This window comes from Sus scrofa, chromosome 6 (assembly GCF_054392235.1).
Source record: "Sus scrofa isolate SSC_HxYL_T2T_F1_AM1 chromosome 6, Sscrofa_HxYL_maternal_Yorkshire_Landrace_v2.0, whole genome shotgun sequence".
In the NCBI taxonomy this organism is placed as follows: domain Eukaryota; kingdom Metazoa; phylum Chordata; class Mammalia; order Artiodactyla; family Suidae; genus Sus; species Sus scrofa.
Window position 1 is genome coordinate 139,189,480 of NC_139388.1, and position 23,275 is coordinate 139,212,754.

The 23,275-nt window shown below is 35.4% G+C and overlaps 1 protein-coding gene across 2 annotated transcripts; it reads right to left on the minus strand.

The window, feature by feature from the left end:
• Positions 1–168: 168 nt before the first annotated feature.
• IFI44L (interferon induced protein 44 like) lies at positions 169–19,452 on the minus strand. Of its 2 annotated transcripts, none has more exons than XR_014807943.1 (9): positions 19,327–19,452; positions 12,166–12,653; positions 11,551–11,599; positions 10,629–10,824; positions 7,603–7,755; positions 5,107–5,278; positions 993–1,274; positions 727–901; positions 169–580 (listed from the first exon to the last, which is right to left on the minus strand). XR_014807943.1 is itself a non-coding variant. In XM_003127919.5 (9 exons), the coding sequence occupies exons 2-8, from the start codon at positions 12,641–12,643 to the stop codon at positions 731–733; spliced, it is 1,320 nt and encodes a 439-aa protein (XP_003127967.4). In that variant the 5' UTR covers positions 12,644–12,653; positions 19,327–19,452; the 3' UTR covers positions 169–580; positions 727–730. The 2 variants fall into 2 exon arrangements, 1 of the variants encoding a protein (XP_003127967.4); XM_003127919.5 differs by having other exon boundaries at positions 1,174–1,274.
• Between the last annotated feature and the right edge of the window lie 3,823 nt (positions 19,453–23,275).

Consider the following 23,275-nt stretch of genomic DNA (forward strand, 5'->3'; position numbering starts at 1 on the left):
GCATTTCATTCTCTCCTGGTTTTCCTTTCTATAAGGAGAAATTTTTTCAAATACACATTATCACTCTGGGGAGTTTGAGAAGGATGCTTAATAGCAGTTATGCTTGCTTCCTGCCAGGCACTATGTTTGTTCGTGTGAATACAAAGATAAGTGAAATCCACACCCTGCTTCTTAAATAACTCAAAATTTATTTTAAAAAGTAAATGTAGCCATTTTATAGTCAATGTGATTTGTACTCACATAGAGTTTTAAATTAAATGTTACAGACAAATAAGGGAATAGCTGATTTTGATGAGATTTAGAGAGGTGTCGCAGAAATGAAATTGTAAATAGTGCAGAAATACAGAGGGTGGTTTTCAGTAGGGCGTATCTTGGCTCACTACTGCTCAGGGTTGGTCTTTGCATTTGAGTTATGATGATCCCAGAAGGAACCTTCAGTTAGATGCTCTCAGGGACAGAAGGCAAAACATGAATGGAAGCAGAGTTTCAAAGAGGCTGTCAGCTATCCCGGTTTGGGCCAAGTGTCTGGATCCAGGCAACTGACATCTCATGCAGAGCTGGAACATTCCTGCAATTGCATCTAAAAACAAAACAAAGCACATGTTGTACTGTGGCTGACAGGACTAGAACAGTCAGATGGACACCATCCATCCAACTGAGGTATAGTGTCGAGTTTTTCAAAAGGCACTGGTGTTTTATGAGAGGAACATAAAGGCGCCGGATCACCTGTTCACTCAAGAGGCAAATCCTCTAAGAAGTCATCTGCAGCCCGAGTCATCTGCTTCAGTGCAGAGAGTATCAGAATGTCCTGTAAAGGGTCCATCTCCCGCTCTGAAGCATAATTTTCTACCACCAAGATATTAGACTTAGGAATGCCTAGCATCATGTTAACATCCCTTACCTGTGGAAAAATGAATTTAATGAGCGTTGTCTTTATCTGAAAATTGACTAAATTTAAATATAATTCAAGAAAGAAACAGAAATGGCAATACCTTAATATTTTCTGAATATAATTATAATTCAGAAAAATTATTATTTTAAAGTGGGATATAAACTTGAATCAATGAGACAATTGATCCATTTATCCATTGACCTGTGAATAAATAGTATACACACACACACACACACATAACTCTATTATAATACTCTCTAGTTGCAAAAAGTATTCTTTACCTGGCTTTTATAAATCATAGATTCACTCATCTGTAAGAAGTTGTCTTGAAGAACTCCATTGCAATTATTCACTTTAGTAAGCAAGGCTACCTGTGAGACACCTATATCAAGTAGACAAAACAGTTATTTTATATCATAAACAGCAATGTGTTAACAAGGTAATTAAATGTGTGAAAACAGCTCTCTAGGGTGATTTTAAGATTAGGAGAATGAAATATCCCCAAGAAACCTCAATACAGGACCTGAAGTTTTTCTAACAGGAGAATTGATCTTTCCCTTCCAACATGAGAGATCATTTCTAAGTGCAATTAAACTCAGAGTAAGTTGCAACGAGCTACTATCCCAGTCAAATCATGTGTTTTAAAGTGGCCAGTGGGGAAAAAGTGGTTGCTGGATCTTGAAGACTTAAAAAGGAGCCCCACGAAAGAGAGAAAGCAAAGAGAGTTGTGTGTCAACATTTATAAAAATGTACACTGATTCCAGAGTTCTACTAAGGACCTCTTTTCTACTCTCTCAAACCACAGAGGTCAGATGAACAAATCACACTCAGCTTCTCACTTTACTAACAACTGCTTCCCAGGAAGGGCAGAGGAGATACCCCTACAGACCCTAAGAACATAAAAAGAATAATAAGAAAATACTATTAACAAAATCTAGGCGCATAAATTTGACAACTTCCATGAAATAGACTAAAATTATACACTACAAACTATCACAACTCATAAAATATGAAACAGATCATTTTCATAGCTCTGTAACTATACTAAAACTGAATTTGTGGTTTTAAAATCTTCTGAAAAAGAAATCTCCAGGCCCAGATGGTTTTATTGGAGAATTCTACCAGCCACTTCAAGAGAAATTAATGTTGATTCTATACACTCTCTTCCAGAAAAAGAAGGAGGAAAGGATACTTCTAGACTCATTTTACCAGTATTACCCTGAGACCAAAACCTGACAGATCACAGAAATTTAAAAAAGACCAAAATCATCATAAATACAGATGCAAAAATTCTTAATAAAATATTATCAAATAGGATTCAGCATTATATAAAAAATTTCTGCACCATGAACACATGGTCCTTTTCTAAGGAGACAAAGCTGGCCCCAGCTTGAAATCCACTCAATATAATCCATGACACAAACTAAAGAGGAAAAAAAAAATCCCATGATCATATCAATCTATGGAGAAAAAATATTTGGCAAAATTCAATACCCATTCATGATTTTTTAAAAAGCTCTCAGAGAAGTGGAAATAAAGACTTTCCTCCACTACTTAATAAAGAGCAACTACTAAAAATCTATAGCTCACATCATGATGAAACACTGAAGACCAAATACAAGACAAAGTATCTGCTCTCATCACTATTATTCAACAAAGTACTGAAAGTCCTAGCCAGGAAAATAAGATAAGCAAAGGAAATGAAAGGCACACAAATTGAAAAGAAAGAAATAAAATTGTGCTCACTTGAGATGGCATGAAATCCTGAGAATTCAGCAAAAAATCTTCCTAAAATGAATAAGCGAATTCGAACAATGTCGCAGGAAACAAGATCTGAATGTATAATTCTATGGTGAATTTATACGCTAGCAATAAGCATGCGGCAACCAAAATTACACATATGATACCATTTAGAAGCCGTCAAAAATTAAGTACTTAAGTATAAATCTAATAAAACACATATAAGATTTGGATGCTGAAAACTGTAGAGCCTGACCAAAAAAAAAAAAATCAAAGATCTGAAAAAATGGAGATACACACTATGTTTATGAATTAGAAACAGTAAAGATGTCAATTCCTCCAAAATTGATATACAGGTTTAATGTGATTACTATCAATATCCCATCAAGGTTATTTTTTGTAGAAATAGACAAGGTAGTTCTAAAACTTCCCTGGAAATGTAAAGGAACTAGAATAGCTAAAACAGTTTTGAAAAATAAGAAGAAAGTGGGAGGAATCATTTTACCTAATTTAAGATCTATATTTTTTTTATTATAGAGCAACAGTAATAAAGACTGTGTGGTGCTGGTGGAAGAATGAACACATAGATCAATGGGACAGAATAGAGAGTACAGAAATAGATGTACACAGCTGATTTTTTATAATAGTGCAAAAGCAATTCAGTGGAGAAATGAGCATCTTTACCACAGATGATGCTGAAGCAATTGGACATCCATTAGCAAAAATAAAATAAAATAAAAGGAAATGAAATAAAATAATAAAATAACTTTGACACATCACATCTTTTATAGAAAGTGATTCAAAATGAATGATATATTTAAATGTAAAACATAAGACTATAAAATGTTTCAAAGAAACCTGAAAATATTGGGGAATTTAAAGCTTGGTGAAGAGTTTTCTACACAAAATGAAAAACATGATCCTCAAAAGAAAAAATTGATAAATTGGAGCTCACCAACATTTTTGAATTTTGTTTTGTGAAAGGCTCTATTAAGGTAAAGACAACTGAGCACTGGGAGAAACCATTTGCAAACCATATATCTGACAATTGATTCATATCTATAATTTATGGATCTCTTAAAACTCAACAGTAAGAACTAGAGAGTCCAAAGAGAAAATAGCCCAAAGGCATAAAGAGATATTTCACTAAAGAAGACATACACAAACAAATAAGTACAATAAAAGATATTCAATGTAATTAGTCATTAGGACAACACAAATTAAGATCATGAGGAGCTATCACTGTACACCAATTAGAAGTTACATTTTTAAAAAAAAATAGCAATAATGCCAAATGCTAGCAAGAACTCAGAGAAACTGCATCTCTCATCTATTGCTGGTAAAAACATGAAATGTGCAGTAATTCTGAAGATTGGTTTGGTGATTCCTTTAACATTAATTACACACCCAGCATAAGAGCAGCAATCACACTCCTGGGGAATTATCCCAGAGGAATGAAAACTTATGTTCACAAAAACCTATACATTAATATTCAAAGGAGTTTTATTGACAATGGCCAAAAACCAGAGGTAATCAAAAAGCTCTTTGATAAAGAATAGTTTAAAAACTGTAGAATATCTATACCATGGATTACTACTCAACAACAAAAAGGAATGAACAACTGATACACATAACAATTTTGACAGAACAAAAAGGATATTAAGCTGAGTGAAAAAAGCCAGTCTCAAGCCAGACCTATCCTTCGATTCCATTTGTACAACATTATCAAAATGACAGCATTATGGAGATGGATAAAAGATTAGTCACTGCCAAAAATTAAGAAGGGTGGAGGATGAGGGGGTCACCATGACAAAGACCTCCGTGGTGATGAAGAAGTTCTGGACCTTGGATTGCAGCAGTGGTGACATGAATCTACACATGTGGCAAAATGGCAGAGCAATACCCACATTCTAAGAGTGTAAATCTAGTTTTAATCTGGTCTGGTCACAAAATGTGGGGAGGTGACTCCCTTATCACACCACAGGAAAATCACACATAAAAAAAAAAAATCTGGAGTTCCCATCGTGGTGCAGTGGAAACGAATCCAACTAGGAACCATGAGGTTGCAGGTTTGATCCCTGGCCTCCCTAGGTGGGTTAAGGATCTGGTGTTGTCATGAGCTGGGGTGTAGGTTGCAGACACCACTCAGATCTGGTGTTGCTGAGGCTCTGGCATAGGCTGGAGGCTACAGGTCCGGTTAGACCCCTAGCCTGGGAACATCCATATGCCACTGGTGTGGCCCTTAAAAAATAATTTTTTTTTTTAATTCTATGCCTTTCTTGTCTTTGTGCACTAAAGTCTAGGGCTCAGGACCTTTCTTTCAGTAAAGCCTATTGATGGTCTCTGTTATTACCACCAACTAACCCAAAGCTTGGGAAATTGTATGAAGCAGACATGTGCTCTTTTTTGCAATTTCCTGTGAATATATTTTGATTTCAACATAAAGCTTTTTTGATAAGTACAATGAGACTTACCGCATTTTAATACTTCTTTTTGAACTTGTTTGACTTTTGCCAACATTTGAAAGGAGAGGTTGTCAATAGAGTTGATATCAAAGACATAAGCCACACAGTGAATCCTGTGATTCAGCGATGGAGAGGTGATGAAAGTAGGATGCTTGGGTGTAATTGGTTTTTGGGGATTAAACTGTTATAGAAATATGCAAGAACATTTAGAGAGTCTCTTTGGAATTCTTTCTGATAAAATTCATGTTTCAAACATGACCAACACACACCTCCACCCCAAAACTTCCCCTTCCCCCAGATATTCCATCCCCAGATTCACTAGTAGCACCTTCATACATCCTCTCCACATCCACCATAGTGCCATTATATCTTTTTTATAAAACAATCCACCCCATTGCTTTGGCAAAAATGACAATTATCCATAACTTAATTATCCATACTGAAAATATTTCCGAAAAGTACAATATTTTAAATTTTTTTAAATTTTTTAATTAAAGTGTAGTTGATGTACAATGCTGTGCCAATTTCTGCTATAGAGCATAGTGACCCATTCATAACAATATATACATTCTTTTCCTCATACTACTTTCCATCATGTTCTATCCTAAGAGACTGGCTATAGTTCCCTGCGCTATATACTAGGACCTTATGGTCTATCCATTCTAAATGATACAGTTTGCATGTACTAACCCCAAACTCCCAGTCCCTCCCACTTCCTCCTCCCTCCCCCTTGGCAACCATAAGTCTGCTCTGTATGTCTGTGAGTCCATTTCTGTTTTGTAGATAGATTCATTTGTGCCATATTTTAGACTCCACGTATAAGTGATATCATATAGTATTTGTGTTTCTCTTTCTGACTCACTTCACTTAGTATGAGAATTTCTTTTTTTTTTTTTTTTTTTTTTTTTTTTTTTGTCTTTTGCCATTTGTTGGGCCGCTCCTGCGGCATATGGAGGTTCCCAGGCTAGGGGTCTAATCGGAGCTGTGACACCAGCCTATGCCAGAGCCACAGCAACGCGGGATCCGAGCCGCATCTGCGACCTACACCACAGCTCACGGCAACACCGGATCGTTAACCCACTGAGCAAGGGCAGGGATCGAACCCGCAACCTCATGGTTCCTAGTCGGATTCGTTAACCACTGCGCCACGACGGGAACTCCAGTATGAGAATTTCTAATTGCATCCATGTTGCTGCAAATATCATTAGTTTTTTTTTGTTGTTGTTTTTTTTTTATGGGCGAGTACCAGTGTTTTTTAAAAAAGCTAATTTCAAATCCCCAGTCTCCAGAAAAAGATACTAATATTATTTGTTACCATTTAAGACTCCTATTAAGCATTTTGCATACTTAAATGGACAAATGAATAGAAAGAAAAGGCAAGAGGAAAAAATATATTAAAAATGCCATGTAAACTAAAATATTATACTTTCTTTTAATTTTACACGAGAAAAAGAAACAAAAGTGAAACAGAAGAAATACAAATCTTCAAATTAACGTCTCCTTACCATAAGACAATAATCATCCCAAGATTAAGAAAATAACTGCAAAACCTAATGCAAGGCTAAGATCACTATTTTTTTAACTAAGTATTTAAATGTTGGACTGAAGCGATTGACTCTCTCCTGTGAGAAATGAAGGTGCCTGTATGTTCATGATTTTTCACATTTCTCTGCCCTGCTCCTCCTCCTTGTATTTTTGTCTTTTTAGATTGTGAGCTCTTTGAGGATAAGGATTATGTTCTTATTCAACTGTGTGTTTTCAGTAACTAGCATGGAATCAGCACAAATTAGGTTTTCAATAAAGTTTTTAAAAAATAAGTGCCTCATTAAGGTTTCCAATGAAGAACAATTGAGAAGCAAAGGAAGTCACCATTTAGAAATTGAGACTGATTTTACTGTTCCCAACACCTAAAAGAAAGGTGATAATAATGGTTAACTTTTTGAGAATTTAGAAGGCATAATCTCATTTAATCTTCTTGGCCACCTAAGAGATGAGAATTATTATTATCTGCATTTCACACATGAAAAAAACTGATTTACAGAGACATTATGTAACCTGCTTATGTGTACACATCTAATTAGTGGCAGAGCAAACCACGGAATCTAAGTATTTTAGTGAAGTCTGAGCACTTTCAATATAATGTCACCCTTCAACAAAAAAGTGGTTGTCTCAATATTTTGCCCTAAGTGATCAAAAAAAAATGCAAGCTACCACTTCCCCATTTTACATCTTTGTAAAGAGTGATATAAAAACAGTCTCCTCCTGATCCTTACCTGTAACCTACACAAGTAGAATCCTGCCTTTTGGCTATATTTCTTAATGCTATTGAAAAGAAGAGCCATTATCTACTTTCCTTACATGAATATTTACTAATTTAAACACAGTATTGTTAGTTGGGGTTGAAACCACTTTAATGACAGTTGAAACTGCCTTATGAAGTGAAAGATCAACCAAAAGCACTGATGAAAATGATTTGAAATGTTTTAGACATTGGAGAATTCTTACCTGATATCTGTCAGGCATGCAGCCTTTTAAGATGTGGGGTATGTCATCCACGCATAATCCTACACCGTCTTTCTCATTCAGCCCCATGGAGTCACATAACATAAATGGCAGAGATTTGCCATCTTTTTCATCTTTAATAGAATATATCCTATACTGTAAAGCAAAACACATCAACAATAAAAGCTTATTCTTCAACTATCCTTCAAGACATGACAGAACAGAGGCTGTTTGATATTTTACAACTTTGGTCCTCAGATGTTTTGATTTCAGGATCAATTTAGACCCCTTAAAAATTCTTGAGGATCCCAAAGATATTTTATTTATGGGTTTATATCTGTTGATGTGTAGCATACTAGAAATTAAAATCAAAAAAGTTGACCATTTCTTCAATCCTTTAAAAATACAATTATGAATCCATTAATGTTAATCAAACTAACAATTTTGTGAAAAAATATTTTCAAAAAATTAGGAAGGAATGGGATTGCTTTACTTTTTTGCAATTCTCTTTCATGTTTGAATTAATAGAAGTCAGCTGGATACTCATATTTGCCTCTGCTTTCAATCTGTTGTAATATATTGTTTGATTTAGGGAGTTCCCATCATGGCTCAGTGGAAATGAATCCAACTAGTATCCATGAAAATGCAGTTTCAATCCCTGGCTTCACTCAGAGGGTTAAGGATCCGGCGTTACCATGAGCTCTGGTGTAGGTCGCAGACGTGGCTCAGATCCCTAGTTGCTGTGGCTGTGGTGTAGGCCAGCAGCTGCAGCTCTGATTCATCCCTAGCCTGGGAACTTCCATATGCCACGAATGCAGCCCTAAAGCAATAACTAACTAACTAAATAAATAAATAAAAATAGTGTTGTTACTATATAAAATTAAAAGTTACTATATAAAATTAAAAGTTAAGTTATTATATAAAAATAGTGCTAACTAACTAAATAAAAATAGTGTTAAGTTCACAGATCCCCTAAAATAGTCTTAGGGATTGTCAAGGGTCCACAAACCTCATTAAGCAACTACTTTAACAACTACTTAAGCAACTCGTTAAGCAACTACTTAAACAAAACTTCTTTGGGTGTGTCTAGACACACTCAATCTGATCCCAGGACTGTTTTTCAGGAGGACTCTGAAAATTGTTATGTATTGGATCAAATTCACTTTCAACATGGATACAGTTATGGAAGATTTGGGAAGAATTACAAAGAAAAGGATTTCTTGGAGACACTAGACAAGAATTTAATTACAGTTTTCCCACTGCAAATCCGGAAGTGAAGAATCCATCTATAACCTACTGTAATTTGTAAGAGAGTCAAAAGCTCCCATTGCTCCAACAGATGCCTGGGAACAATCCTACTGGAGATTTTGATTTAAGGGAATGGAGTTTACTGGTACCCATAATGAAAGGAATTACATGAAGCATCAGTGTTATATACTTAAAATACACTGTAAAATGTCAAGAGCAATGGGACTATTCTAATTTTTTTTTAAGGCTGCAACCACGGCATATGGAAGTTCCTGGGCTAGGAGTTGAGTCAGGGCTATAGTTGCTGAACTAGCCACAGCCACAGCAATGCTAGATCCAAGTTACATCTGTGACCTACACCACAGCTCATGGCAATGCCAGATCCTTAACCCACTGAGCAAGGCCAGGGATCAAACCTGCAACCTCATGGTTCCTAGTCGGATTCATTACCGCTGAGCCACAGTGGGAATTCCCATTTGTAATTTCATTAACCATTAACCTGTTTCCTTTACAACTTCAGTTCTTCAGAGCGAAGGGTCTCTGAGCAACAAAATATTCCATTTCTCTCACAAATACTCTATCCTGTTTTCCTTCAGTGGATGTAGTATTTGCATTCTATTCAGAGTTCAGGATCTACATAGTCTCTTAACGTGATGCCTTAGTAGTTTTCAGCATCTATCACATTTGAATTGTACTTATTTATTACCTATTGGTCTCTGATATCCCTGAGTAAAGGGACCAAGAATCATCTGCATTTAGGTCTCTATGGCAACACAATATTTAGCAAACATATACAGTTACATCAATGCTTAATATACTGAATTGCTGTTGCATTATCTTGCCTTGGCTCCTTAGGCTAGGCTGATATATCATAACAGAGCCACTCAAGTGGATAGAATCTAGCCAACATCAAGAAATAAGATGTGATTCTTGAAAGTCCCAGAAAATGCTTTCAGTTATTGAATGTGACACAAAACTAAAATGAGCCATAACATCATATGCTAAATTTTGCATTGACAATGTACAGCATACTCCCAATCAAAAGATAACATATTTAACTGTGGCAATCACAGTAAAACATATCTTGATTATGAAATTTTCCGTTCATTCCCTTTATTTTTTTCTTCAATTGTATGGTAATATTGATAAGTATAGGATGGAAGAAAGTTTCTAGGTAAGTATTGCACTATAATTGGTAGATCTTTAGGGTAACAGTTTAAAAATTGATATTAGTACTTATTTCCTTAAATATATTTATTTACGAATAAAATATCTTTATAGGAGCAGCAATAAGTTGATTTCCCTTTGAAAACTGATGCAGCCAACTGAATTGCTATTTTGCTTTTCATGGTCATTTCTCATAAAATGATCTTATATAATATAAAAATATTGCAATACATACTTTTTTTTTTATTACAAAAAAGAGAAAAGAGTGTTAATCCAGGCAAAACCATGTGGGACATGAGTAAAAATATATATCAAATAAAACAGACAGAGATTTCCACAAAGCTTGTTTATAATGTAATGTTTTTATAAATACCAAAAAGCATTCCTCCTATAACTGCTTTTGCTTTCATAAAAATGGAAAGCTTCTTTGTATAATATGACTCAGTGCGGGCAATTCTGATTCAATTTTTCTTCGTGTGCTACATCTGATTTAGCATTTAATTTTTTATAGATTAGGAGAGGTTCATGTATTGAAAAAAATACCAAAGAAATGAACAAGCCTAATAATTGTAATCTATAAAACAAAATCCTTGGGAAATCCTGAAATAACTTACCTTTTCAGTAATGCTGCTGATATCAGAGCCCACTATGGCCTGGCGAGTCAAATGGCCTCGGAAAATGGACTTCACTGAATTGAAAAAACTGGACTTTCCAGACCCAACTGGACCCAACAAGAGAATACGGATTTCTGAAACCAAGTCTGCATAGGGCCTGTAGGCTCTGAGTTCTGCTAGGAGACTATCTCTGTGCCTGTAAAAATGCTATAGTTAAATATAGCAGCCAGACTTCCATAAGGAACAATAAATTCTCCTGGAGCTTCTTTTTTTCTCTCTAAAGGAGTATGTTTTAATTACTTATTATTTTAATATTAATATTTTCTATCATATAACTTGAAAGCATCTAAGGTTATATATTTTGTGCTTGAAGAAAATGCACTTATCTATATATAAGTTCAACATTAACCAGCAACCAAATTATTGTTAAATTATTAGTCTTAGACTATATAAATCTATTAAGAAATAATAATAAAACTAAAGATGAATTTTCAGTAGCAGTATTACTTTAAGGAGAAATAAAAATAAAATATATGCAATGCAGGTATTTTTATAAACTGGGGAGAGGGAACTTGGGTTTTTTTTTAATTTTCTGAAGTTCCCCCCAAACTTTATTCTCAAGGAAAGGATTCAGAAGAAGTATCTAAAATGGTCATCTTGACTATGTCTGGAAAACATCAAAGCTAACAGGGCCAAAATGAAACATGAAGTCAAATCGTCATCAGGTAGATCTTAAAAGTTTCGGGTTCATAGTGGTTCCAGTTTGTTGTTCTAAATTGTCTTGAACACATCATGTCAGGAACACTATAACTGATTTTTATCACTCTGAGGGACGTGATTTTTAATTTTACTATTTGTCAATGCCATTTATATAGTTGATCTAAATGAAATGAGTAAGAGATAATCCAAGGAAATAACTTACGGTGTGGCTCCTGCTATCCTATTTATGTAGCCTGGTTCATCCTTCATTCCTAAAGGAAATAAACAGAACTTAATAACTTTTAAATTGTCTGATTAAGTGTGGCCAATTCTACCTTCTAAATAGGACATTGGGTCTTCTTGCATAACCCAGCTGAGCTGCTCACTTGGAAATTAGGGTTGGCAGCATAATGAGATGAAGTGGAATGAAAATTATCTTCTTTGCATATTAACTCACTCAGAAATTCTCACATAACTATGCCTAGAGATCTTAGGACTGACCCCAAAAGTGTCACTTGTCAAAGTAGACCTGCTCTGATAGTGAGGCCTCTCTCTCTCTCTCCCCCCTCCTTGTACCTCTCCATCTTCATCTCCATTTCCATCCCCATATCTCCACTCATACTTCTCAACTTACTATGATCTAAGCTGCCTATTCTTCCTGGGTAATAAGCTCATACTCTTTATGCCCCCCAGGTTTCATTTTAGAGTTTATGAAAGGGAAATTTATGGCATGAAATTTGATTGTTTGTCTCATTTTTTCCTTGTTTATATAGATTAATTATTACCTACCAAACACAAAGACTAGAAACAGAATGAAGGATTATCTACTTTAACATACCTTCAACTCGAAAAACTTCATATTCTGTATATTGGGACTTAAAGTCATATGTTAGTCCTAATTTTTCTCCTAACAAACGAGGTATAAAGATGTTTTGAGTATTTGAACGTAGTAAAACATACTGAACCTGAGAAAAATTAAATCTAAGTTTGTTATCAATTAAGTCCACTGTTGAATTAAAAAATGCAGCTGTCATTTCCATTATTTTGTTCTTTTGAAATGATAAAAGGAAAGAAGTGGTTGGCTTTTTCAAATGTTCAGACATTTCAGGATAACTCTCAAGCACAAAGATCCCAAAAACATTATTGGGAAGATAAACCATTAATATAGTGGATCCCTGACAACTGCACTTATTAAGCATAGTTCCAAAGCTATTTCCATGGACACTAGATTTATAAAGAAGTCTCAAGGAAACATTTCCAAGCAGCTTTTGCAGACTTTTTTCTTCATTCCATGTCAATCTGGGTGTCACTTCCATTGTTCCGTATCTAGTGGAAAAAAAATTAATAGTTTGAGAGAGTAATTTAGCACTGTGGTTTAAACATAACTAAGCCTTGCTCAAATCATTAAAAGGTTGGATGGTTGACAGTAAAACGGACTTCAAAAAAAGAAAATTCTGGACTTAAAAACATATATCCGAAATTAAAAATTGAAAGATACATTTAACTGATGATTAAACACACTTAAAAGGAAGAATTAGCTGGAAGAAACAATATCAAACTGAAGCAATGGGACAAAAAGAAGAGGAAGAAGAACAAAGGATAAAAGATACTAGCGGGTACATAAAATTAACTAACATATGTAAAATGGGAATCGAAGAGAGAGAGAAATAAAGAATACAGCAGATGTTAAAGTAGTCCTAAAAAACTCAAAAAGCAAGTAAATCTCAAGACATTTCAAAGCACTACAATTTTGAAAAATATAAGCTAGAAATAGAAAAAAAAATAAAATAGATCCTCCAGTACCTTGGATCCTACACCGTGACCAAATGGGATTTATCCCTGGGATACAATAATGGCGCAACATACAAAAAAATCAATAAATGTAATACAACAATGCAATAATAGGATGAAGAATAAAAATCTCATAATCATCTAGGTAGATGCAGAAAAAATGTTCGACGAAATTCAACACCATCTGACCATAAAAATGCTCACAGAACTAGAAATAGAAAGACATTAACTTATAAGTTCGTATATTAAAGCATATAGCTCTTTCTCTAAGATCAAGAACAAAGAAATATTGTTCAGTGTTACCACTTCTATTCGACATGGTACCAGAAGTCCTAACCAGAGAAATTAGGCAGGAAAAATAATAATAATAAGCATCCAAATCAGAGAGGAAGAAATAAAATTATTTCTATTCGCAGATGACATGATCTTAAATGTGGAAAACCCTAAAGATTACACACACACACACACACACACACACACACACACACACACGGTTGTTAAAAGTAATAAAAGTCAGTAAAGTTGCAAATGCAAAATCAACATACAAAAAACAGTTGCACTTCTACACACTAAAAATATACTATTTGAAAAGTAATTAGGGAAATAATTCCCATTTATGGTAGTATCAAAAAACATAAAATACTTAGAAAAAAACTTAACAAGAAGGCAAAAAGACCTGTACACTGAAAACTATAAAATACTGTTGAAAGAAATTAGCAAAGATACAAAAGAAAGACATCCCATGTTTATGGATTGGAACATTTAAAACTGTTAAAATGTCCATACTACCCAAAGTGATCTACAGATTCGATGTAATGATTAAGAACTTAAATAATAATAATATTAAAAGAAAAAAAAAAAAGAACTTAGAGCCTATTCACCACATTAAGATTGCTAAATACAAGGTCAACATGTTAAAATTAGCAATGTTTCTTATACCAACAATAAACAGTTTTACATAATAACTTTTTAAAGTACCATTTACAACAGTATAAAAAATTCTAGCAATACGTCTAAAGATCCATATTCAATGTGTACAAGACCTCTACACAGAAAACTATAAAAAAAAATCATTGAGTATTTCACTCATGACAAGACCATGACATATTTATATATTAAAGAATTCAATACTATAATCCATAACAGGATTAAGGTTTTTCTAAAATTTATATGGAAATTACACCTTGATTGAAGACTTGCAGAGGACCCAATTAAGCCATGCCCAACTCCTGATCCACAGAGACTCTACAATAATAAAGGTGTGTTGTGCGAAGGTCCTACCTTGGGAATGATTTGCTCTGCGACATTGAAAACTAGTATAATATAATGTGATAGAGTTAAATAATGACCTTGGGTTAGGGAAGAGGTTTTTCCAAATGTTCTCTGTTCATGACACATTTAATATCTCAGTAATTTTCATATAACACCATTAAGCCAAAAGAAATACCTAATCATTCAATTTATTGAGCAGTTAGAACCAAACAAATTAATAAATATTTGTCTTAACAACCTAGTAGCTTTTAAAAAATACAACCTAAACAGCAAGAAAAGATAGTATACTTTTTCCCTTCCTAAATAAAAATGATCACTCACTAATGAAATGTGTGGGTTTACTGGGCATTGCATAATTTCTGTAAACTTGTAATGAGATTAGCCATCACAAACCTTATTTCCTATTCCATATTGATTTTTGCAAGGTACTTGTTTTCTATTACACCAACCTCAAAAGCCCAGCTTTACAAAAATAAGACATCTTTGAAAAAAATGTAAGTAATTCATATTGAAAATGTGAACTACCTCTGCGTAGTAGCTCAAGAAGTATCCAACAGACGTCTTTGTAAATCTCTCAAAAATGTTAAAATATCCCTTGGTCCTCCTGTGAGTTTGATATACTTACACCTTGGAAACTGTAGGATTAGGGATGATTACCAAGAATACAAAAAGCACTAAATATGAAAGAAAAATTTGATTAAAAATTGTATTACACTAAAATTTAAAACTTCTGTCCATCAAAAGACACAGACCGAAAAAGCCAGAGAGGCACATTTATGCGAAAGAAAACATTTTTATAACACATATGACTAACCGTCAAATACTCACATTAAGAATACATCTCTGTGTATGTGTACACTACAGATATAAATCAATTTTTAAAAGACAATGTAATAGAAAAATGAGTAAGTAATTTTAAGATACTTCACACATTGCCAAAAAATATGAGAATAAAGTAAACCTTATTAGCAATCAGAGAAATTTAAATTAAAACACTAAAATATCAAGAATTTATATAATTTTAAAAGGCTAGCAATATCAATTGTGAGTGAAGACTTGAAGAATTGGGAATTTTCATGCACTAGTGAGGTGCTTACAACTGTTCAATATGTATATACTCTACAATACACCAATTCCACTCTTAGAAATTCTACTCCAACCATAATGAGCACATGTACATACAAAGACACATTCAAGAATTTTTAGTACTGCACTGCTATAACATCCCAACATTGGAAAAAGCCTAAGTATCCATCAACAGTCATAGAGTAGAACACTACATAATAATAAAAATAAATAGCAACATGCAATGGAAATGAATCTCTCAATTACATCATTAAGAAAAAGAAGCCAGAACCCAAAGGATACATAATGTGCAGTACTATTTATATAAAGTTTAAAACAGGCAAAAATCATCTGTGACACTAGAAGTCAGAAGAGTTGTTACCTTTGAGGGGAAAGATAGGGTAGGGGTTAGAAGTGGGTAGGGTGGCTGATCGTGTTCTATATATTCACCTGGTTTGCTTTGTGATGATTCATTGAGCTGTACACAGAAGATACATGAGCTTTTCCATATGTGTAATAAAAATAGTCCATAATAAAAATATTGTGTTTTTGTTAAGAGAAACAAAGAAAAGAATGTGGCACTTCAACATGCATGGAGCAGATATTTTGGAGGAAGAAATGTCTTCCTCCAAGACGTTGGAGGAAGAAAATTAGTTATGCATAAAAAACAATGGCTGAATTATTTTTCAGATCTGAGCATAGAGCAAAAGGGTACTCCAGGTACTAAGCAAGATTATTAAAAATAAGTCCACACCTAGATATATCATTATCTGCATCATCTGGATAATTACACCAGGATCAATAAAAAGAATTCTTAAAAATGACCTCCAAAAGAATAATAATCAGAATGTAAACAGAACTATTGACAGCAACAATAGATCCTATAGCACAACAGATGAATACATTCAAACTGTTGAGGGAAAAATAGTTTCAACCCAGAATTTATTACAGAAATAATGTTATTGAAAGAAGAGACCAGAATTATGGAATGACATTCTCAAGCACATGACTAAGATCATTTGCCCATATATAGACCTCCTCTAAAATTATCTTTAGTTACAAAAACAGTGAATCAAGTATTCTTATACCCAAAAATTACCCAATTAGAAATTATAGATAGTGGATTTTTCTTAAAAAACAAACAAACAGGAGTTCCCATTATGGCGCAGTGGTTAACAAATCCGACTAAGAACCATGAGGTTGCGGCTTCGGTCCCTGGCCTTGCTCAGTGGGTTAAAGGATACCGCGTTGCTGTGGCTCTGGCGTGGGCCAGTGGCTGCGGCTCCGATTTGACCCCTAGCCTGGGAATCTCCATATGCCATATGCCGCTGAGCGGCCCAAGAAATGGCAAAAGCCAAACAAACAAACAAACAAACAAAACAAACCTCATTGGCAAAAGCAGCAGATAAAATAATGTACCTAGGAGTGGTTTTGTTGTTGTTGTTGTTTTAACAACTGCACCTGTAGCATATGGAAGTTCCCTGGCCAGGAGTCCAATCAGAGCTGCAGCTCTAGGCCTACACCACAGGCACAGCCACACCTGCATCTGTGACTTACGCTGCACATTGTAGCAACACCAGAGCCTTAAACCACTGAGTAAGGCCAGGGGTCAAACCCGTACCCTCACAGACACAATGTCAGGTCCTTAACCCACTGAGCCACAATGGGAACTCCCCCAGGAGTAATATTTTTTAAAGATGCAAACAACTTCTGAAGAGATAATTACATGAAGAATTTTATAAAGAAAACAAAAAATGACCCAAATAAATGAAGAGCTATCCAATTTTCTTGGGTGAGAAAAACCTTCTTCAAAATGTGTCAATTCCTCTAAAACTTATCTTTAAATTCAGTGCAAGCTCGATCAAGAACATTCTTTCCACTGAAGGTAAGAAGATGAGCCAGAAGTTCACATGATCTTACGAGGAGTAAAAATAGCCAAGATAGTTCTGAAGAAAAACAAGTTGAGAATTATATAAAATTATAACAACTAGAAGATTGTGACAGTGGCACTAAGGTAGCCAAGAGCCCTGAGAATGACCAGCTTTCATAGCCTGTGTCCAGTGAAACAAAGCTTAGAGCCAAGTTTACACGCAGAAGTTTTATTGTGAGGTGCAATTCCAGAGAAATAAAACATGAGGTAAAGCAGAAAGTTAAACTGAGAAAGTCTTAAACCAAATTCCAAGTTGTCACAGCTGAGTCTTCAGCTTTGAGGACAAGTGGATAGCTCCACAGAGAAAAAATTTTAATTAAATCATATCATCCTCATAATCCCATAACATCCTCAAAAGTAAATTCCAGTTGGTGTGAAGCCCTAAAAAAAGTGAAAAGTTTTAGAAGGAGAGGAGTTCCCTGGTGGCTTAGCAATTAAGGATTCGGCATTGTCATTGCTATGGCTAGAGAGCAGTCCCTGACCTGAGAACTTCCGCATGCCACAGACAAGGCCAAAAAAAAAAAAAAAATTCTTGCTCATTGGAAAAGTTTTACAAGGAAATCCTGGAAAGTATCATTGTGACCTTTGCATTAGGAAGGATTTCTAAAGTAAGATACTAAAACTACAAACTGTAAAGGAAAGATAAAATTGACTACATTAAAACTTAAAAAGTACTTACAATAAAAGATATAAAAGTAGACTTTAAAACATACATATCCTATAAATATTATTCAACATATATAAAGAATTTCTTTTAAAAAATAAGAAAACCTCACACAACCTGAAAAAATTAGTCCAAGTATGTGATGAGAAAATTCACAAATGAAGCAACTCAAATGGGCTATAAACCTATGAAAAAATATTCAAGCATTCTAGTGACAAGGAACTGTAAATTAAATAATAGTAGGATATCATTTCACATCAAACATCCAGTGATACTAATACTTGACCAGGATATAGAGATTCAAGAGTATTTACATTGTCCTAATGGGCAGGTATCATTTTGGAAAGTAAGCATATTCATAGCAGCATTGTATATGGTGACATTAGAAGAGTTGATGTACAGGAGTTCCCGTCATGGTGCAGGGGAGATGAATCCGACTAGGAGCCGTGAGCTTTCGGGTTTGATCCCTGGCCTCGCTCAGTGGGTTAAGGATCTGGCATTGCTGTGAGCTGTGGTGTAGGTCAGAGGCGGCTCGGATCTGGCATTGCTATGGCTCTGGCGTAGGCCGGTGGCAACAGCTCTGATTGGACCCTTAGCCTGGGAGCCTCCATATGCTGCCGGTGCAGTCCTTAAAAAAAAAAAAGAAAAAGAAAAAAAAGAAAGAAAAAAAAAAAAAAAAAGAGTCGAGGTACAAATTTTGGCATATTTATACAATGAGATACTAAAGAGCATTCAAGTGACTGAACTAGACCTATTTGTATCAACATGGATAAAGCTCAGAGTTGATCTTGACTGGAGAAAAACAAGTTGAGAATGATATTATTAGTATGATACCATATATAAACTGTTAACATACAAAGCAGAGGTCATATTTAGATACATACAGATGGTAAAAGCATAAAAACATGCAAGACAATAATTTATACAAAAGCCTGGATAGCGTTTTTCCCTCTAGGAAGGAGGCAAAAACAAGAGAACATCAGGAGAGACTCATAGATAATGTCACACCAGTTCACAACACTTTTGTTTTTAAGGGGGAAATAACTATTCTAATTAAATAAAGCAAATCATTTTAAAAACTCTGATAGAACTGTATAAGATTACAGTAGAGTTCATTTTTTCTCTACAGTTTCCTGTGTTGGAAACATTCACTAAAAAACAAAACAAAGAGGAAAGTGTGATTATCACTAGTGATTTCACTCTGTTTTCCAAGAAAGAACAAGCAACTTTCTTCACTGCACAACTAGGAGACATTGCCTGGTGGGGAAGTCACTTACCTGTTTTCAGAGTTGGATGGGGCGTAAATGGAGTATTCTCTGCTCTGATTTATGGAGCAGCCACGGTTTGGTGATGGTTCTGCTGAGATCAGGGCTGCCTGTTTCAAAGAAAGGAAAGTGAAACTCAAAGTGACAAACATATCACAACACAGCACGCCCTCTACTGATAAGTTTCGTTTTCTTTCTTTTTTTTTTTTCCTATCTTTTTTTGCCTTTTGTAGGGCCGCTCCCGAAGCATATAGAGGTTCCCAGGCTAGGGTCTGAATTGGAGCAATAGCTGCTGATCTACACCACAGCCACAGCAATGCCATATCCGAGCCGTGTCTTCAACCTACACCACAGCTCACTGCAACACTGGATCCTTAACCCACTGAGTGAGGCCAAGGATTGAACCTGCAACCTCATGGTTCCTAATCAGATTCATTTCTACTGCGCCACGATGGGAACTTCTTTCTTCTTTTTTTTTTTATCTTTTATTTATATATATATTTTTTTCTACTGTACAGCATGGTGACCCAGTTACATTTACATGTATACATTCTTTTTTCTCACATTACGTGTTCCATCATAAGTGACTAGACAGAGTTCCCAGTGCTACACAGCAGGATCTCATTGCTAATCCATCCCAAAGGCTACAGTCTGCATCTATTTACCCCAAGCTCCCAGTCCCTCCCACTCCTCCCCTTCCCCCTTGGCAACCACAAGTCTATTCTCCAAGTCCATGATTTTCTTTTCTGTGAAAGTTTCCTTTGTGCTATATATTATATTTCAGATATAAGTGTTATCATATGGTATTTGTCTTTTTCTTTCTGACTTACTTCACTCAGGATGAGAGTCTCTAGTTCCATCCATGCTGCTACAAATGGCATTATTTTATTCTTTTTTATGGCCAAGTAGTATCCTATTGTGTATATATACCACATCTTCCTGATGCAGTCATCTTATCAGTGGACATTTGGGTTGATTCCATGATTGGCTATTGTGAATAGTGCTGCAATGAACATGCAGGTGCATGTGCCTTTTTCAAGGAAACTCTTGTACGCATATATGCCCAAGAGTGGGATTGCTAGGTCATATGGTAGTTCTATGTATGGTTTTCTAAGGTGCCTCCAATACTGTTCTCCATAGTGGCTGTACCAGCTTACATTCCCACCAACAGTGCAGGAGGGTTCCCTTTTCCCCACACCCCTCCAGCATTTGTTATTTGTGGACTTATTAATGATGGCCATTCTGACTGGTGTGAGGTGGTATCTCATGGTACTTTTGATTTGCATTTCTCTAATAATCAGTGATGTTGAGCATTGTTTCAAGTGCTTGTTGGCCATCTGTATATCTTGCTTGGAGAAATGTCTATTTAGGTCTTTTGCCCATTTTTCAATTGGGTTGTTGGTTTTTTGCTGTTAAGATGTATAAGTTGTTTGTATATTTTAGAGATTAGGCCCTTGTCAGTTGCATCATTTGAAACTATTTTCTCCCATTCTGCAAGTTGTCTTTTTGTTTTCTTTTTGGTTTCCTTTGCTATGCAAAAGCTTTGTTCTTCTCTCGAATGAATATCCTTTTCTTTAAGAGACATTCATTTGAGAGAATGAAGGTCTTTAAGGGACATTGTTCAAGAAACCTTCATTAAGGGACAGAGAAAATAAGGGGGAAAAAAAGATTCCTGCTAAGCACATGAAAAAGATCTTTGGTCCCATTTATAGCCCACATCAAGCATGCGTGAAATGGTCATTATTAATTAAAAATTATATAAAACTGTTAACATGTCTTGGGCATTTAACCATGTTTTTGGCACTGGGCTACTCTATGCATTTTCCTGGGTTTCTGCTCCAAATAATCTCATACAGTAATCATTATTAGCATCCCTATTTCTCAAAGTATGAAAATGAAACTTAAACACTTTAAGAGACTTTGCCCAAAGCAATTCATCTGATAGGCCGGTGTAGTCAGTGCCATTCAAAACCCAGTCTTTCTGCACTGCATCTCCTTCAGACGATTTGGCTTTTCCCAAATTCACATATAAGGTGGTGCACAGCATCTCTTCCCCTTTATACATTCATTCCTTCAACACTGACTCAGGCCCTGGGAAGCATAATCCTGAGTAAGATAAAAACACTGCCCTCAGGGACCATTCCATGTATTCAAGGGGACAGTCAGGAACACAGAGAGTTATGTCAGTGCACTGAGTGCTGCAATGGTCTTCTTACCCATCCTGCGTCTACGCAACATGAATCCTTCTAGGCCAGCAGCAGAATCTCCCTTGCATCAAATCGCCTTCAGAAAAAGCCCTTTTTTGAAGGGTTTACCTGACTGCAACAAGCCCACCCACTGAAGATAATCTCTTTTTTAAGGCCATTAAATTAATCATGGATGTGATAGCCCATCATTTACAGATCTCTCCCACACTCAAGGGGAGGGAGTTACACAAGAAGGTAGGTTATAGTGAGGTCACTGTAGCTTTCTGACTATCACAAAGGGCAAGACTGTGATCAAAGAGCCCACTTTTTAGTCTTTTGTGGTTATTTATTCAACTATTCATTTCTTTTTTCGTGAAGTATTGTTGATATACAATATTGCATTAGTTTCAGGTATAAGGCATAGTGAGTCAGGATTTTTGCAGATTATATTCCATTATAGGTTATTCCAAGATGATATTCCATTACTGTTTAGTCCAAGATAATGGGTACAGTATATCTTTGTTGCTTATCCATTTTGCATATAGAGGTTTTATCTGTCAATCGCATATCACTAATTCGTCCTTCCTCCCATTCATCCCTCTCACCTTTGGTAACCACATGTCTGTTTTCTACATCTGTGAGTCTACTTCTGCTTTGTCTATAAGTTCATCCACATTATAAGTGATTTATTATATGTTTGTCTTTGTCTCACTTATTTCGCTAAGTATGTTATTCTCTAGGTCCACCCATGTTGTTGCCCCTCTGCTTTTCTTGTTCCTAAGTTGTATACCTGAAACTATGAAAACACTATACCTCAATTATACTTCAATTTAAAAAAAAAAAAAAACTTTTAATCAAATAGGAAGACAAAGAGATTCCTAGATCTGCCTAGAGTAAGATGCTAGATCCTAGACTCCAGGCCTTAAAGACTAAAATAGCCAAAGTTTTTTTATCGCTTCAGTTACCCCTACAGTTAGATGGGGTTCCACCTCTAAAAGCAGTGAGCCTCCCTGACACTGTGTGTAGTCAGGAAGACCAGAGCCCCAGCTGCATCACCCAAAGAACAAAGTCTGGCCCTGCCTTCCTTATCTTTCTTCTCACTTCCTGTTCTTCTGCAGCTCCTCCTAGTACAGACTCAGGGTTTCTTATTTCCTGCACTGTCTTGTTTTGAACATTTTATCTTCTTTGCACTCAGTCTGCATCCTCATTTCATCGTTCCTTCCTTTTTTGGTTTCTGTCTCCTCAATGTTCCTCCGTCCTTGGCTTTCTTCCTTCTCCTCTGTTGTTTGTCTTCACTGCTGCTTGTTACCCCCTAATGACTTAATATACAGCTGAAGGATGAATTAAATGAAACAAATGACACAAACCTCTAAGTTATCACTCCCCCCTTTCCCCTTTGGTAAACCCTAAGTTAGTTTTCTGTGTCTATGAGTCTGTTTCTTTCTTTCTTTCTTTCTTTCTTTTTTTTTTTTTTGGTAAAAACAAAAACAAGCAAAAAAAAGAAAAAACTTATTTTGTAAATAAGTCCAATTTGTATCATTTTTTAGATTCCACAAATAAATGATATCTTATAATACATATTTATCACTCTCTGTCTAACTTACTTCACTTAGTATAATAATCTCTAGGTTCATCCATGATGCTGAAAATAGCATTATTTCACTTTTTTGGCTGAGTAATTTTCCCGTGTGTGTATGTGTGTACCTCTTTATCATTATCATTATCCATTCATCTGTCAATCAACATTAGCCAATGTCTTTAGTGTTGCTATGTAC